The sequence below is a fragment of the Pleurodeles waltl genome, chromosome 4_2, assembly GCF_031143425.1.
Source record: "Pleurodeles waltl isolate 20211129_DDA chromosome 4_2, aPleWal1.hap1.20221129, whole genome shotgun sequence".
Classification (NCBI taxonomy): Eukaryota; Metazoa; Chordata; class Amphibia; order Caudata; family Salamandridae; genus Pleurodeles; species Pleurodeles waltl.
The window spans coordinates 440,474,009-440,489,344 of record NC_090443.1 but is presented as its reverse complement, the minus strand read 5'-3'; the positions used below and the strand labels follow the sequence as shown (position 1 = coordinate 440,489,344).

At 53.3% G+C, this 15,336-nt stretch overlaps 1 protein-coding gene across 4 annotated transcripts in view; it reads right to left on the bottom strand.

Moving 5' to 3' along the window:
- LOC138292875 (cAMP-dependent protein kinase catalytic subunit alpha) overlaps positions 1-15,336 on the bottom strand; it is a 731,647-nt gene that overhangs the window by 458,776 nt on the left and 257,535 nt on the right. Inside the window, exon 1 of one of the 4 annotated variants that reach the window (XM_069231722.1) lies at positions 12,870-13,586. The exons of the other annotated variants lie outside the window; for them this stretch is intronic. Within the exon in view, the coding sequence (XP_069087823.1) occupies positions 12,870-12,876 (7 nt within the window). The 5' untranslated portion in view covers positions 12,877-13,586. Of the gene's footprint in view, positions 1-12,869; positions 13,587-15,336 lie in introns of those variants that run through there. 4 annotated transcript variants of the gene reach the window in all.

Sequence of the window (15,336 nt, the reverse complement as noted above, 5' to 3'; positions counted from 1 at the left end):
GGGGAGGCCAGATCCCACTCCGGGGAAGTATCCAGTCCACTGGCCGTATCCAACCCTTGAAACTCACTCTGGGGCTCAGCAATCTCCCCTTCCTCAAGGATCTGCCGCTGGTACTCTCTCTCCTCCAACAACCTGAGGGCCTTCCTCCTGGACCGCAATTTGGCCTCCAACCCCGGCGTCGACATGGAGTGCAACAACGTCGGCGAATGGCGCCGAGAAGGCGTCATTAGAGGATCTCCGGATCCTCCCGACGCCGTAGATGGATCCATCGGCGCCGTGGATATATGACCTGGACCAGTCAACGCCATCCGGCTTCGGGGCTCCATCTCAACGGATAACGGCGTTGAAGGCCTCTCTCTCGACGTCAATGGCTGCACCGCCGGCGGGCTAGTGTCTCCTGCCGGGCAGAAAGGCATAAACAGCGTCGGTCTGTACGGAGCCAGAACGCCTAAGTTGAATGCCAGGGGACCAGTGGGGCCAGCCGGCGCACCACCTCCCGGAGCCATGTTCTGGAAAATAGTAAACATGGCATTTAGAAATGCCGACGGATCCGTACCCGGAGCTGGGAATGCAGGATAGTCCTGAGGAGCCGGAGCCGGACTCGAATCCTGCACGCCTGGATGCTCCAAAGAAGCTTGTTGACTCTAAGGCTCCACCACCTCAAAGACAGAAGGCGCCGGGGATGACTGCGGAGTCAATGGTTGAGGAGACACCGTCGGGCTGACCTCACAGGACTTACGGCGTCGGGTCGGCAGAGACCTCGACTCCGACCGGTTTCTGGATCGACGCCTCGAGTCATGATGACGCCGCTTCTTGTCACTTGACTTCCCCGATGATGATTTATGGTGCTGTTTTCTCTCCTTCTTAGCTTTGGCTAAGAACAATTTAGCCTCACGTTCCTTCAAGGCTTTAGGGTTCATTTTTTGGCATGAACCACATTCCTGGACGTCGTGGTCTGAACTCAGGCACCAAAGACAGTCGTTATGGGGGTCAGTCACCAACATCCGACCTCCGCATTCTCTGCAGGGCTTGAAGCCTGACTTCTTCGGGGCCGACATGTCGACAAAAAACAAAAAGTATCCCTTCCGAACAGCAAACAATACAGGTAGCTGGAAAAGTAACAGTTATCGAAGGCACGGAAAAAAGGGAACAGACGTCAGCACGCCAGCGAGGGCCTCTTATTGCCCCGATGAAGTCAGGCGGAGCCGCGTGGAGTCGGGCAATTGTGACGTCCTTGCCGACGTGCAGAGCTGGAGAGAAGTTTCCGTTGAATGCTACGCATGGGAAGAATTCATTAGGTGAGGAATCCACAGGTAGTTGTATCCATCAGAAAGCAGTAGTTAAGGTAAATGGAATAATCTCATCCTCATTTACTCTATGGCAAGATACAAAGCAGGGGGGTCCATGCTTTCTTTCACCCTTCGTATTGAACCATTGGTGTGCTGGACCAGGTTAAAAGGAGGGAATATTGAGAGGTCTGACAAAGGAACTAGTGTGTCAAGGGAGAAAATATCACTATATTGGGACAACGTCCACCAATAAGCAGAGTACCTGAACAATACAATTACACCTACGTTCTCACCATTTGAAAAATACAGCAGTTATGTACTATACATAATAAACTAGGAAATCGCTCATATTTATGATTAGTGATTGGGATACAGAGGGAAAACTGTCTTGAGTATTAGAAGTATTGAAGACTGGTTTAAATACCTAGGAATAATTGCAAAGCCAAAAGCCGATATGGTCCTAGAAAGAAAATTACAATAGTACTGAATTAGTTCCAGGAAGCTGCAAGTAGGTGCCACACTTCCACTTAAAATGATTGCCTTCCCAAAATGTCTCTTTATAATACAAAACACGTCATTAGCAACAACATAAAACATTCTACCTCTGTCTTGATAGAGAATTACACATTGTGCCCTAGGGTGGGGGCTCTTTCAAAATATCGTTTAATACATTGTGTATAGCCACATACAACAGCAGTTCTACCAGGCATAACAGCCTAATTTAATACCAGACATCCCAGCTTCAAACCATAACTGACTCGATTTGTGCCCTGAGAAATGACCCAATAGTAAGATAAATATGAATTTAGAATGACACCAAAATGCCTGCACTACATCTAAGGGGACTATTCTATTGCATTCTGTGCAATTTGTATAGTGAATACTACCCAACAGGCCTTCCAGCGATAGAAAGACATAGGCCACAAGACTGCATGTCCAGAAGAAAGACTAAAAAAGAAAGGTCTTTAGGTGTGTCCTGAAACCAAGTTCTGAAAGAATCGTTCTGAGACCGACTGGAGGGCATTCCTGAGTTTAGGAGCTAAATAGGCAAATGGGTGCCCCCTTACTCCTTCCCTTCTTAAACCTGGGGACCAACAGCAGCCTTTGATCTGCACAGCATAAAGATCTTCTAGGAATGTAAGGATTCAGCAAGCGTTGTATTAACTACGAACCCTTCCTGTGCATAACACGATGGGGTAGGCAGAGTGTCTTAAATTGGATTCTGTTACACACAGGTAGACAGTGCAAAGCTGCTAAGGCTGGAGTATTCTACTATAACTTTGGAATTTTTAAGAGAATCTAGGCAGCAGCGTTCTGAACCATTTGAAGCCTCTTTATCACAAACTTAGGACTACAAAGTGAAGAGAGTTTCCGGAGTCCAAACGTGAGTTCACCAGCTCCTGCAAAACCACTCTCCACAACGGGCATGGTAAACAGCTTAACAGTTTTCTGAGTGTTCTTAGAAGTCCAAAGCAGGTTGATGCGAGTTTCTTAGCCTGTACCTCATGGAGAGTTTTTCGTCAATCCAGAACCCAAGGCTTCTGGCTGCAGGGGAAGGGTGGGGATGTGCACCTAATTTGTCAAGCCAGCAGAGTTCCAGTCAGCGAAAAGAGTTATTATCAACAAATAATACTCCTGTCTTTTCACCATTAAGTTTTAAGCTGCTGCCGGAAATCTACCCTGTTACCTGTTTCAGACAAGCATTTAGTTAGAGACTTTAGCTGTGTTCAAGTTAATAGATATGACAATCTGTGTGCAGCCTGCGTAGGAAACCAGCGCTAGACTACGAACTCATACTATCTCTGCAAGCAGGAGTAGATATAAATTAAATTGTGTGCGGCTTAAGGAGGAGCCCTGTGGAACTACACATTTTAAGAGGTAGTTGCAGAAAACAGGGACTCTTCACATGAGAGGAAACTCCTGTTTTCAAGAAATGCAGCGAGCCATTTAAGCATGGCTCCAGGGATTCCAGCCTACTCCATTCTTTGAATTAAGACAGGATGGCATGGTTTTGAAGGCTGCGTTCAGATCCAGCAGAGTAATGGGCGCCGAGTCGCCTTGATCCAAAATTGCTCTCAATTTTTTGTGTGGCTCCAAGTAGGGCAGTTTCAGTACTTTTTCCTGGCCTAAAGACTGTTTGGGTTGAATGGAGTATAGCATTCATTTCTAGAAAAGAGGACAGCTGCTTGACCACATACTTCTCCAGGAATGTGCTGGCCCCTAGGAGGACAACTGGTCTGTAATTCTCAGCTTGTAGAGGAGCAGCAGAGGTCTTCTTTAGTAGGAGTCTCACAACTGCATGAGGGGCAGAGGAAAGCCGCAGAGGGAGGGGGTGGGTGGGTGGGTCAGAGGGAAGCCTCAGAGGAAGTGGGCGAGTGGGTGGGTCTGTGGGAAGCCGCAGAAGGAGGGGGCAGGTGGGTGGGGCAGAGGGATGCCGCAGAAGGAAGGGGCGGGCGGGGGGGCCAGGGGAAGCCGCAGAAGGAAGGGGCGGGCGGGGGGGCCAGGGGAAGCCGCAGAGGGGGGCTGGCGGGGGGGCCAGGGGAAGCCGCAGAGGAGGGCTGGCGGGGGGGGCAAGGGGAAGCCGTAGAGGGGGGCGGGTAGGCGGAGCCGGGGTAGCCGCAGAGGGGGCGGGTGGGCGGAGCCGGGGAAGCCGCAAAGGGGGCGGGCGGGTGGGTGGGGCAGGGGAAGCCGCAAAGGGGGCGGGCGGGGCAGGGGATGCCGCAGAGGGGGCGGGTGGGCGGAGCCGGGGAAGCCGCAAAGGGGGCGGGCGGGTGGGGCAGGGGATGCCGCAGAGCGGGCGGGTGGGTGGGTGGGGCAGGGGATGCCGCAGAGCGGGCGGGTGGGTGGGTGGGGCAGGGGATGCCGCAGAGCGGGCGGGTGGGTGGGTGGGGCAGGGGATGCCGCAGAGCGGGCGGGTGGGTGGGTGGGGCAGGGGATGCCGCAGAGCGGGCGGGTGGGGCAGGGGATGCCGCAGAGCGGGCGGGTGGGTGGGGCAGGGGATGCCGCAGAGCGGGCGGGTGGGTGGGGCAGGGGATGCCGCCGGGCGGGTGGGGCAGGGGATGCCGCAGAGCGGGCGGGTGGGTGGGGCAGGGGATGCCGCAGAGCGGGCGGGTGGGTGGGGCAGGGGATGCCGCAGAGCGGGCGGGTGGGTGGGTGGGGCAGGGGATGCCGCAGAGCGGGCGGGTGGGTGGGGCAGGGGATGCCGCAGAAGGAGGGGGCGGGTGGGTGGGGCAGAGGGATGCCGCAGAAGGAAGGGGTGGGCGGGGGGGCCAGGGGAAGCCGCAGAGGGGGGTGGGCGGGGGGGCCAGGGGAAGCCGCAGAGGGGGGCGGGTAGGCGGAGCCGGGGTAGCCGCAGAGGGGGCGGGTGGGCGGAGCCGGGGAAGCCGCAGAGGGGGCGGGTGGGTGGGACAGGGGAAGTCGCAAAGGGGGCGGGCGGGGCAGGGGATGCCGCAGAGGCGGCGGGTGGGCAGAGCCGGGGAAGCCGCAAAGGGGGCGGGCGGGTGGGCGGGGCAGGGGAAGCCGCAAAGGGGGCGGGCGGGTGGGCGGGGCAGGGGAAGCCGCAAAGGGGGCGGGCGGGTGGGTGGGGCAGGGGATGCCGCAGAGCGGGCGGGTGGGTGGGGCAGGGGATGCCGCAGAGCGGGCGGGTGGGTGGGGCAGGGCAGGGGATGCCGCAGAGCGGGCGGGTGGGTGGGGCAGGGCAGGGCAGGGGATGCCGCAGAGGGTTGGGGCAGGGGAAGCCGCAGGGGGGGCGGGTGGGTGGCTGGGGCAGGGGAAGCCGCACAGTGGGTGGGAGGGCGGGTGGGGGAAGCGGCACAGTGGGTGGGAGGGCGGGTGGGGGAAGCGGCACAGTGGGTGGGAGGGCGGGTGGGGGAAGCGGCACAGTGGGATGGATGCGGCACAGTGGGTGGGAGGGCGGGTGGGGGAAGCGGCACAGTGGGTGGGAGGGCGGGTGGGGGAAGCGGCACAGTGGGTGGGAGGGCGGGTGGGGGAAGCGGCACAGTGGGTGGGAGGGCGGGTGGGGGAAACGGCACAGTGGGTGGGAGGGCGGGTGGGCGAAGCGGCACAGTTGTGGCAAGCGGCACAGTGGGTGGGAGGGCGGGTGGGGGAAGCGGCACAGTTGTGGCAAGCGGCACAGTGGGTGGGAGGGCAGGTGGGGGAAGCGGCACAGTGGGTGGGAGGGCGGATGGGGGAAGCGGCACAGTATGGGGAAGCGGCACAGTGGGTGGGAGGGCGGTTGGGGGAAGCGGCACAGTGGGTGGGAGGGCGGGTGGGGGAAGCGGCACAGTGGGTGGGAGGGCGGGTGGGGAAGCGGCACAGTGGGTGGGAGGGCGGGTGGGGGAAGCGGCACAGTGGGTGGGAGGGCGGGTGGGGGAAGCGGCACAGTGGGTGGGAGGGCGGGTGGGGGAAGCGGCACAGTGGGTGGGAGGGCGGGTGGGGGAAGCGGCACAGTGGGTGGGAGGGCGGGCGGGGGAAGCGGCACAGTGGGTGGGAGGGCGGGCGGGGGAAGCGGCACAGTGGGTGGGAGGGCGGACGGGGGAAGCGGCACAGTTGGGGGAAGCGGCACAGTGGGTGGGCGGGTGGGGGAAGCGGCACAGTGGGTGGGCGGGCGGGGGAAGCGGCACAGTGGGTGGGAGGGCGGGCGGGGGAAGCAGCACGGTGGGTGGGAGGGAGGGCGGGGGAAGCAGCACGGTGGGTGGGAGGGAGGGCGGGGGAAGCGGCACAGAGGGTGGGAGGGAGGGCGGGGGAAGCGGCACGGTGGGTGGGAGGGAGGGCGGGGGAAGCGGCACGGTGGGTGGGAGGGAGGGCGGGGGAAGCGGCACGGTGGGAGGGAGGGCGGGGGAAGCGGCACGGTGGGAGGGAGGGCGGGGGAAGCGGCACGGTGGGTGGGAGGGAGGGCGGGGGAAGCGGCACAGTGGGTGGGAGGGCGGGTGGGGGAAGCGGCACACTGGGTGGGAGGGCGGACGGGGGAAGCGGCACAGTGGGTGGGAGGGCGGACGGGGAAGCGGCACAGTGGGTGGGAGGGCGGGTGGGGGAAGCGGCACAGTGGGTGGGAGGGAGGGTGGAGGGAGGGAAGCGGCACAGTGGGTGGGAGGGAGGGAGGGGGGAGGGAAGCGGCACAGTGGGTGGGAGGGAGGAAGGGCGGGGGAAGCGGCACAGTGGGTGGGAGGGAGGGCGGGGAAGCGGCACAGTTGGGGGAAGCGGCACAGTGGGTGGGAGGGCGGGTGGGGGAGGCGGCACAGTTGGGGGAAGCGGCACAGTGGGTGGGAGGGCGGGTGGGGGAAGCGGCACAGTTGGGGGAAGCGGCACAGTGGGTGGGCGGGCGGGGGAAGCGGCACAGTGGGCGGGTGGGCGAAGCGGCACAGTGGGTGGGAGGGCGGGTGGGCGAAGCGGCACAGTTGTGGCAAGCGGCACAGTGGGTGGGAGGGCGGGTGGGGGAAGCGGCACAGTTGTGGCAAGCGGCACAGTGGGTGGGAGGGCAGGTGGGGGAAGCGGCACAGTGGGTGGGAGGGCGGATGGGGGAAGCGGCACAGTATGGGGAAGCGGCACAGTGGGTGGGAGGGCGGGTGGGGGAAGCGGCACAGTGGGTGGGAGGGCGGGTGGGGGAAGCGGCACAGTGGGTGGGAGGGCGGGTGGGGGAAGCGGCACACTGGGTGGGAGGGCGGACGGGGGAAGCGGCACAGTGGGTGGGAGGGCGGACGGGGAAGCGGCACAGTGGGTGGGAGGGCGGGTGGGGGAAGCGGCACAGTGGGTGGGAGGGCGGGTGGGGGAAGCGGCACAGTTGGGGGAAGCGGCACAGTGGGTGGGCGGGCGGGGGAAGCGGCACAGTGGGTGGGCGGGCGGGGGAAGCGGCACAGTGGGTGGGAGGGAGGTCAGGGGAAGCAGCACAGTGGGTGGGAGGGAGGTCGGGGGAAGCGGCACAGTGGGTGGGAGGGAGGGCGGGGGAAGCGGCACAGTGGGTGGGAGGGAGGGCGGGGGAAGCGGCACAGTGGGTGTGAGGGAGGGCGGGGGAAGCGGCACAGTGGGTGGGAGGGAGGGCGGGGGAAGCGGCACAGTGGGTGGGAGGGAGGGCGGGGGAAGCGGCACAGTGGGTGGGAGGGAGGGAGGGCGGGGAAAGCGGCACAGTGGGTGGGAGGGAGGGCGGGGGAAGTGGCACAGTGGGTGAGAGGGAGGGGGGAGGGAAGCGGCACAGTGGGTAGGAGGGAGGGGGAGGGAGGGGGGAGGGAAGCGGCACAGTGGGTGGGAGGGAGGGAGGGGGAGGGAAGCGGCACAGTGGGTGGGAGGGAGGGGGAGGGAAGCGGCACAGTGGGTGGGAGGGAGGGGGAGGGAAGCGGCACAGTGGGTGGGAGGGAGGGAGGGCGGGGGAAGCAGCACAGTGGGTGGGAGGGAGGGAGGGCGGGGGAAGCGGCACAGTGGGTGGGAGGGCGGTTCACGGGAAGCGGCACCGAGAGTAGTTCACGGGAAGCGGCACCGAGAGTAGTTCACAGGAAGCGGCACCGAGGGTGGGATGAAGCAGCACCGAGGGTGGGAGGGTGGGCGGGATGAAGCAGCACCGAGGGTGGGAGGGTGGGCGGGATGAAGCAGCACCGAGGGTGGGAGGGATGAAGCAGCACCGAGGGTGGGCGGGATGAAGCAGCACCGAGGGTGGGAGGGTGGGCGGGATGAAGCAGCACCGAGGGTGGGAGGGTGGGCGGGATGAAGCAGCACCGAGGGTGGGCAGGGAACATACAGAAAGTGTGGTTGGGTGTGAGTAGCCAAATGGCAATTGGAGTGGAGGAGGCAAATGAGGGAGAACAACATGGTGAGAAAAGCACACAAAAGAGAGAACAACATACAAAGTGGGTGGCAGAGAAACACAAGGTCGAGAGAGGAACATCGCTGGCGGAAGAGAAGCATACAGCACAGATATAGCAATGTGGAGCACTAAGGAAGTACACCGGCAAGAGACCATCACAGAAAGCAGAAGGCTAAGAAGCAGATGGGTTAGACAGGAATACAAATGCTGGGGAAGAAAACAAATGGGCTTGAAAGAGCAATGTGGAGTAGGTAAAGAAGCATATGGGCAACTAAGAGCAATATAGAGAACTGGCAGGTGGATAGACGCACACAAGAGTGACAGCTGAAAAATGCATGCATTAATGTGGAGTGCTAAGTGTAAGCTGCTAAAAGTCAGCAGTGAGAGGTATAAAAGGCAGTCCATTAAAGAGATGGTAAATAGGCTATCTTCGAGGACAGGGATTAACACAAAATTGGCACACAGAAAGCCACTGGATACGGAGCAAACAAATGAGAGTGCCAAAGACAACCTATATAAGCAACTTGATTGGTTCAGCCTCCAGGTAAGCTCTCAGTAAGCCCACAATAAGTCTTTTGAAACCAGACAGTGGCACTGCCCGGAATGCTCGACCTAAATATGAGCAAAACCACACCCTTAAAATTACTGTGTGTTGTGCTTTATTTTGATCTCCAAATTGTGAAATAGTGTGGTGAAGCCTTGTCGAAAGGGAATTATCACAGCGGTTTTACTATTTTTTCCTAGTTCTAAATCAAACCAATGCTTAATTAGAGGCAGTGGTTTCCGGTGCTAGACACTTAATTGTCAACACTGGTGCGTGGTGGCGCTGTCAGCTAATTTAGAGATGACCGCAATAGTTAATTATTAATTCAATATATATTAAAATGACAATGGCCGCCGTCTAAGCCATTCTTATAGCTTTATGGGCCTGGAAGAGTCCGAATTGTCACTTAATAGCTGTATTGGTACTATCATTGGCAGTGAGGCAGGGGAAATGTGTGGCGAAAGCTTCAGTGGCCTCCTCACTAGAGTCCTGGCACTTAATTTTTTTTTTTATTTACAAATTCAGGACTGGATTAAACATTTAAGGTACCTTAAAATCAAACACAGAGGTAGATCGAGGGTCTGGACATCCCTAAGACTGATTTGGAATTTTAACTCAATTTTTTAAGTCTATGCACAAACCAGTTGGGTGCCGGGTGAGGGAGGTTAGGGGGGACAGTAAGGAGGCGAGCTCTGATTTTTTCCAAAAGCTTTACTGCCTACATTTTGTATTGTATTGTAATAGTATTTATATAGCGCTTACTACCCCTGACAAGGCATTGAAGCGCTTTTCGGCGAGTAGCACGCTACTCCGGAACCCAAAAGGAATTAGTGGTGGGTTACTATAGGGAAATATGAGTACAGTTTTAGTATTATTATGAGTTAATCTGAGCCGCAGATATACGAGTTTGTTAGTTGGATTGACTGGAGTAATGGAAGAGTAGAGGAAGGAAGAATCCAGAAGTGTCAATTTGGAGTTTATAGTAATAGGATCAGGCTTGGGATGAGTAAAGGGGGGAACGAAGGAGGGAAGTGTCTGTGGAAAGGGATAGGGGGATCATAGTAGCAGGAGGGGTTTTGGATGAGTTAAAGGTGAGATACATGAGGGAGATTTTAGTAGGTTTGTTTGGGAGATCAAGGTAGTAAACTGAGGTTTGGGTGAGTTGCATGTGGAAGGGGGGGAAGAGCTTAGGCAGGGTTATTTTGAGATAAAAGTAGTAGAATGGGTTTGGGATGAGTCAGAGTGGGGATGGAGGATAGATTGATAGAGACATGACATATGGCGATGGGTAGACAAAGTAAAGCTTACAAGAGAGTAAATATATATGATTTTACAATTTTATTTATATATATTTAGAATTTGAATTTTATTTATAGATTTTATTTGATTTTTCTCTAGTACATTAGGACTAGAGTAATAAATAGATATGTAAATACATAGTAAGGGAACATATGTTCAAGGAATATGATAATGGTATAATACGAGAAGAAAAGTAGTATTGTATAAACACAGACTTTCAAGATTTGTAATATTTGAAGTTAATTAATAAGTGTACTTTTCTAACATTTATCTTTACTCATTTTTTTAATAGCAAAATGCTTATGATAATGAAACATTTGATCAGTGTGATATAAAATGAGAGCAGGGACTCTTAAGTATATAATATAATAACTTATCTAGGAGCTATGCAATGACCTATGAACATGTTAAGCACAGAATAACATACACACACAGACACACACGAATACACACACACACACACACATATATACACACATGTACATATTTAAACCGTGAGTAAATATACATTAGTTAAAAAGGTTTAAAGAGTATATGAGTGATTTAATGTTATGACATAGTAGCAATACATATTTGCTAAAGAACTATACATATCTAGAATATACACATTATCAGACATCATTTACATGAACTGTGCACCACTTTTGATTGTGTCACAATACTAAAACAAAATACTGTCCTTTTCCAGTGCATTATTAAACCCTCCGACCGCTAACAATGTCCATAGCTGTACAGGCATGAACATACGATCCTCGACTGGCATGCATTACATTCCCGAGACAGATAGACACAGGTTTTTTTATGAAAGTAGTTCTCCACAGAATTTAAGGGCAGAGGTGGAACTCCATATCAGTGAACAGGGTCTGCCTGTAATCAATCTTACGGTTTGAGATGTTTTGAAGTAGATTATTGTTTCACAAGCAGTACTAGTGATGTCTTTCATGGTGCAAAAGAAAGTCACGCTGCATAGCATTTCAAAGTCACCATCAGAGAGGTCTCTCTACGACAGCCCACTTGGATTGCTTGAATGAGGAATTTAGGGGCTTCACCTGTTCATCCAAAGTTCAGGGAGCTGGGCCTGCTGGGTGAAGAAAAGTACCTCTGTGGTACAGGAACACCATCATATAAAAAAGTGAAGCACTGTTCACCTTCAATGCAATGGGCTAATCTTTGGACTAACGTTTATGTATAGGTTTAGGGTAGGGGTGGACAAGTCTAAAATTACACATGCAGTTTTATACTACCAGTGGGTTCGCCAAATACTTAAATAGTTAACTGTGTTCTAGAAAAACTGCTCAAATGTATTGAAACAGGAGCTAAAGCAGGACCTCTTGTGCTCTTTGGGTTAACCATGGTATACCGAGAAAAGAAAGCACAACACCAATGTCATAAACAAACTCTCTTCGGACACAGGCAGATTTAAAAGATGACTCAGTCCATCATATACACACCTCTTACAGATTTAAAAGCAACACAGGGGCCCTGACACGAGATATGTCATTTCTGTCAAATAACTGATATTATAAAGGATTTAAAAATAAAATACGCAGACACAAATATAGTCGCTCGGTATGCATCAGAAAGCTTTCTATGGCCTTGCAGATCTTAAAGTTCTAATGTCAAGCGAGGTTTTAAGGGTTTGAGGCAGGACTTAGCAGGAAAGTCTGTGGGGCAATGGAAAACCCCACTGCCCTGATCACTCTGCACCCTCCGAATGGTGGATGGCCACGTCACTCACAGGGGGGTAAAACTAAAGGGTACAGCCCCTTAGTGTTTCCTCACTGCTTAGGGTTTGTACGTTGTTAGTGGCCACAGAGCTAGGTCAGGTTGTCACGAACAGCACAAGACTTCACACCTTCCCTTTTTTTAACCCCAGGTGGACATCACATCCTGTCCATGGGGAGGGGCTTTGGCAGGGGTGTTTAGGTGGGCTCCCCAACTAGATCTTTCTCATTCTCTTTCAGTGGCCAGTAGCAGGGGAATTTGCCTCCCAACCACCTGGCATAAACAGGAGAACCAAGAAGAGCAGCCAATCACTGTAGAGCATCACAAGCAGAGTTACAGGGTGATCCTAAAGCAAAAAGCGAATAATACCCTCAACAGATGGAGATGGGGGCCGCTAAATGTGAGATCCTCAGGCCAAAGGGGCCATAAGGGCGAAACAGCGATCCCTTCATCCTGCAAGGGACAGTTGGTACCCTGACCGCTGGAGGTTGGCCTTAACTCGTTCCATGGAGGCACGGGTGAACCATTAAAAAACAGCCCCAATATGAACTACACAGCACCAGGTGGATAATAAGATGGCAATGTGATGATATTCGGTGGCTCGAGATTGTTTCAGGATGGGTGTCAGTGGTTAGTAAGAAAGGGCTCTTCACCCATTTGATCACCCGTAAGTTAACCCTACCTGTGTACTGCATAACAAAATATGAATAAACTTAAGGCTATTTTGCCCACAAACAGCGTGTGATCTGTTTTATTATTGGTGATACAACTGTACGTTGTCACTTGAAGTCAGTGTGTTAGACATGTCAGATGACACAAGGGCTGGGGTGGAAACGCTAGGACAGGGCCATTATGTCCACAATCCCTCACTCGATCTCAATGTTAAAAACAGGGGAAGCGACCAACTGTGGTAAGCCAACCTTCTGCCCCGAGCACTCAACCGTGTAAAGGAATATCAACATACCGGAGAACGAAATTCCGTGACTGCATACAATATGCCCCCACATAGGCAGTGGATTCTAGCCAAATGCCATATTTAGGTATGAGTATTAAGTGTTCACACCCCTTAAAACAGAACGTTTTATCATGCTGGGACAAGGTAGTTTGTACTTAACAAAACTACGGCTAGAGACTCTCATGCTTTTAGAAGCAGTGGGAGGGCTGGAGCCTACTCCTCGGCACACAATTTACACGTTACAGTGCCCGCCCTCCTCCTTACCATCCATGCTGTGCAGGAGAGCACACTTGTCCTTGCAGTCTTCAGCTCGTACGTTCCTTCCCCTTTCGAAAATGTGTAAGTCCTCCCCCACGCCTCTTCAAACAAGGAACAACCTCACAAATGTTTGCGTTACAACATGTTTTAGTCAAACAAATGGAAGACTTTGCCCAGGGAGCAAAAGCGAGACCTCCAAACTCTGTCCAATCGGCGACCTTCCTCACTTTCTAGTTACCAGAGAGAGTAAGGTCTGAATGACGCCCCAACGGCTGCGGGTGGTTCTCCCATCTTTTACTCCGAACAACTGGAACGAGTCCAAGGTCTGCAGCATGCATTTATCCACAGAAGAGCGAGAATCTCGTCGGAGCCCCGTGACCCTGGGCAAATTTCAGCTTCTAGGAGCATGTGCCCCTTTGCGGGAATCCGGCAGGAAAGAAAGTGCTCATCCCTGTGCCGCAGCGCCACGGGCCATCTGCTAATGGTAACGTGCGCTGGTCAGGGAGTGGACAAGCTCCCCGGCGTTGCCCCAGGCCGGGCAACCAAACTAAACTATGGCCTGTCACGGCTTCTCGGATTCTGGAACCAGGTGACAGTTCCTTCAACTGAAGCCGTCGGGTTGAAAAAAAACACACTGACACGGATGGGCAGACTGCTCGCCCATGGTCGGGCCCAAAGCGTACCAAGCAAGCCGCAGGGATATGCCTCCTTCCCGAGCAGGACAGGTTAGAGCACGTGATGGGATGACAGAAAACAAACAGGAAAAAAAAGCTCTCTGGAAACCAGTGTCTGCTGCGTAACATGGCAACGCGGATAGTTACTATTTATAAGCGGTCACAACAGCTAACCCCACTAAACAAATCCTCACTGAGCAGGAGAGAGGGCAAGGGAGGAGGAGAGTAGCCGAATGAGCTGGGGAGAAGCAGAGCAAAGGCTGAAACTGCAGGACGAGGCAGGGCGACTGAAAAACAAGGGAACGAGGAAAAGGAGCAGAGAGCAGCTAACTAAAAGAGCAGGGGCTCGAGGGAGCGTCAGAAAAATGACTACACACAGGAAGAGACAACGAATTTAAGAGCACAGGGTAAAAAACATAAACATTAAATGGCAGCAGAGACACAAGAATGTTGTCTCAGCAATGCGAGAACTATTGGCTTTGTCAATGTTAATGTCTTTTCGCTAAGAGTACGCAATTTAAGTGAGTGAGTTAGTTTTTGGTATGGTACATAAGTGGCTTTTCTATACAGAACGTGTCTGGTAGGTGAGACCTGTAAAAGGATATCCCCGCACCCACTGAAAACAAGCAACACAATGGGGTGGAGGAATGAGTCAAGCTACACAACAGGGGGTGAGTAAAGCTACACAACATGGTATAAGGTGCAGGGCAGCTGGGGAGAAGAAAGGCAAAATGGGGGAGGACGCAAGTGAAGCAATAGAACACGGGGGACGGAGGGGCACTTACACGAATTAATAAAATGTAGCAGAAATGAAATAATGCAGTGACTTAATATAGATACTCTGGTAAAATAGGGTCACAGGAAGTTTAAATGCTGTGCACATTAATACTACTATTGCTAAGTCATTGCAATTTATATGGAGTTCGGAACAAAAAAGGGGCATTTTTCCTAAGCCTGACACTGAATTACTATAAACACTAAGCGCAGAAAGCTCAGCAGCACACAGGAATAAACACGCAATTGCAATGCAATGAGTCTCGCGTTTGCTCGAGTTACATCTATTAGCATTGTAAATTCCTAACTGGACTTTTCTTGCCACATAATTTGAAAATTAAAAGTAAAACAGTTGACAGAAGCAAGCCGCTTCAAAGCGCCACTGCCTCCATGAGCATGAGATGTATTGGCTCATTGCATGAATGTCTAGAAAGGATCGTGGCTGGGATGAAAGTCAAACGAAAACCGTAGGACGGGCCATCACATGCTGAAAAAGGAGGAAGTGTGACGTAGTGTGATGCATCAAAAACATTTTCATTTAGTTAAATAATCCGGAGAGGGAACTCAGCACACAAAGGAGGGACATTTTACAAAATGCACCAATAGAAATGAAACATTTGAGACAAGCACAACAAAGAATAAATAGCAAGGGTGCGTAGTTAAAAGCCCACAGAGAGATTACAACAGGCAGAGCGCTTGCACTCTAGACCCTAAAAAACAGGGTGTAGATGAGCTGTGACATTAATAAGGCACATTATAGCACTGCACCGAGAAGTACTCATTAAAAGTGATACTTTTGTCCAGCTGGTGTTCTGAACTCACGTATTTGAAAGTGCTTTCATGCACTCTAATGAAGAAAAAAATGTTTTGGTGAAATAAAATTTATCCAAGAGCACACATTTTAATTGGAGAAGGTTCAATGTATCCAGGTTTTCTGGTTTATTTTGTACAACTCTGTCAGGAAATAGGTATCTGCTTGTCTTTCCTTAAGGTTTTAACAGCAGATCACATTATATGAGTAGTAG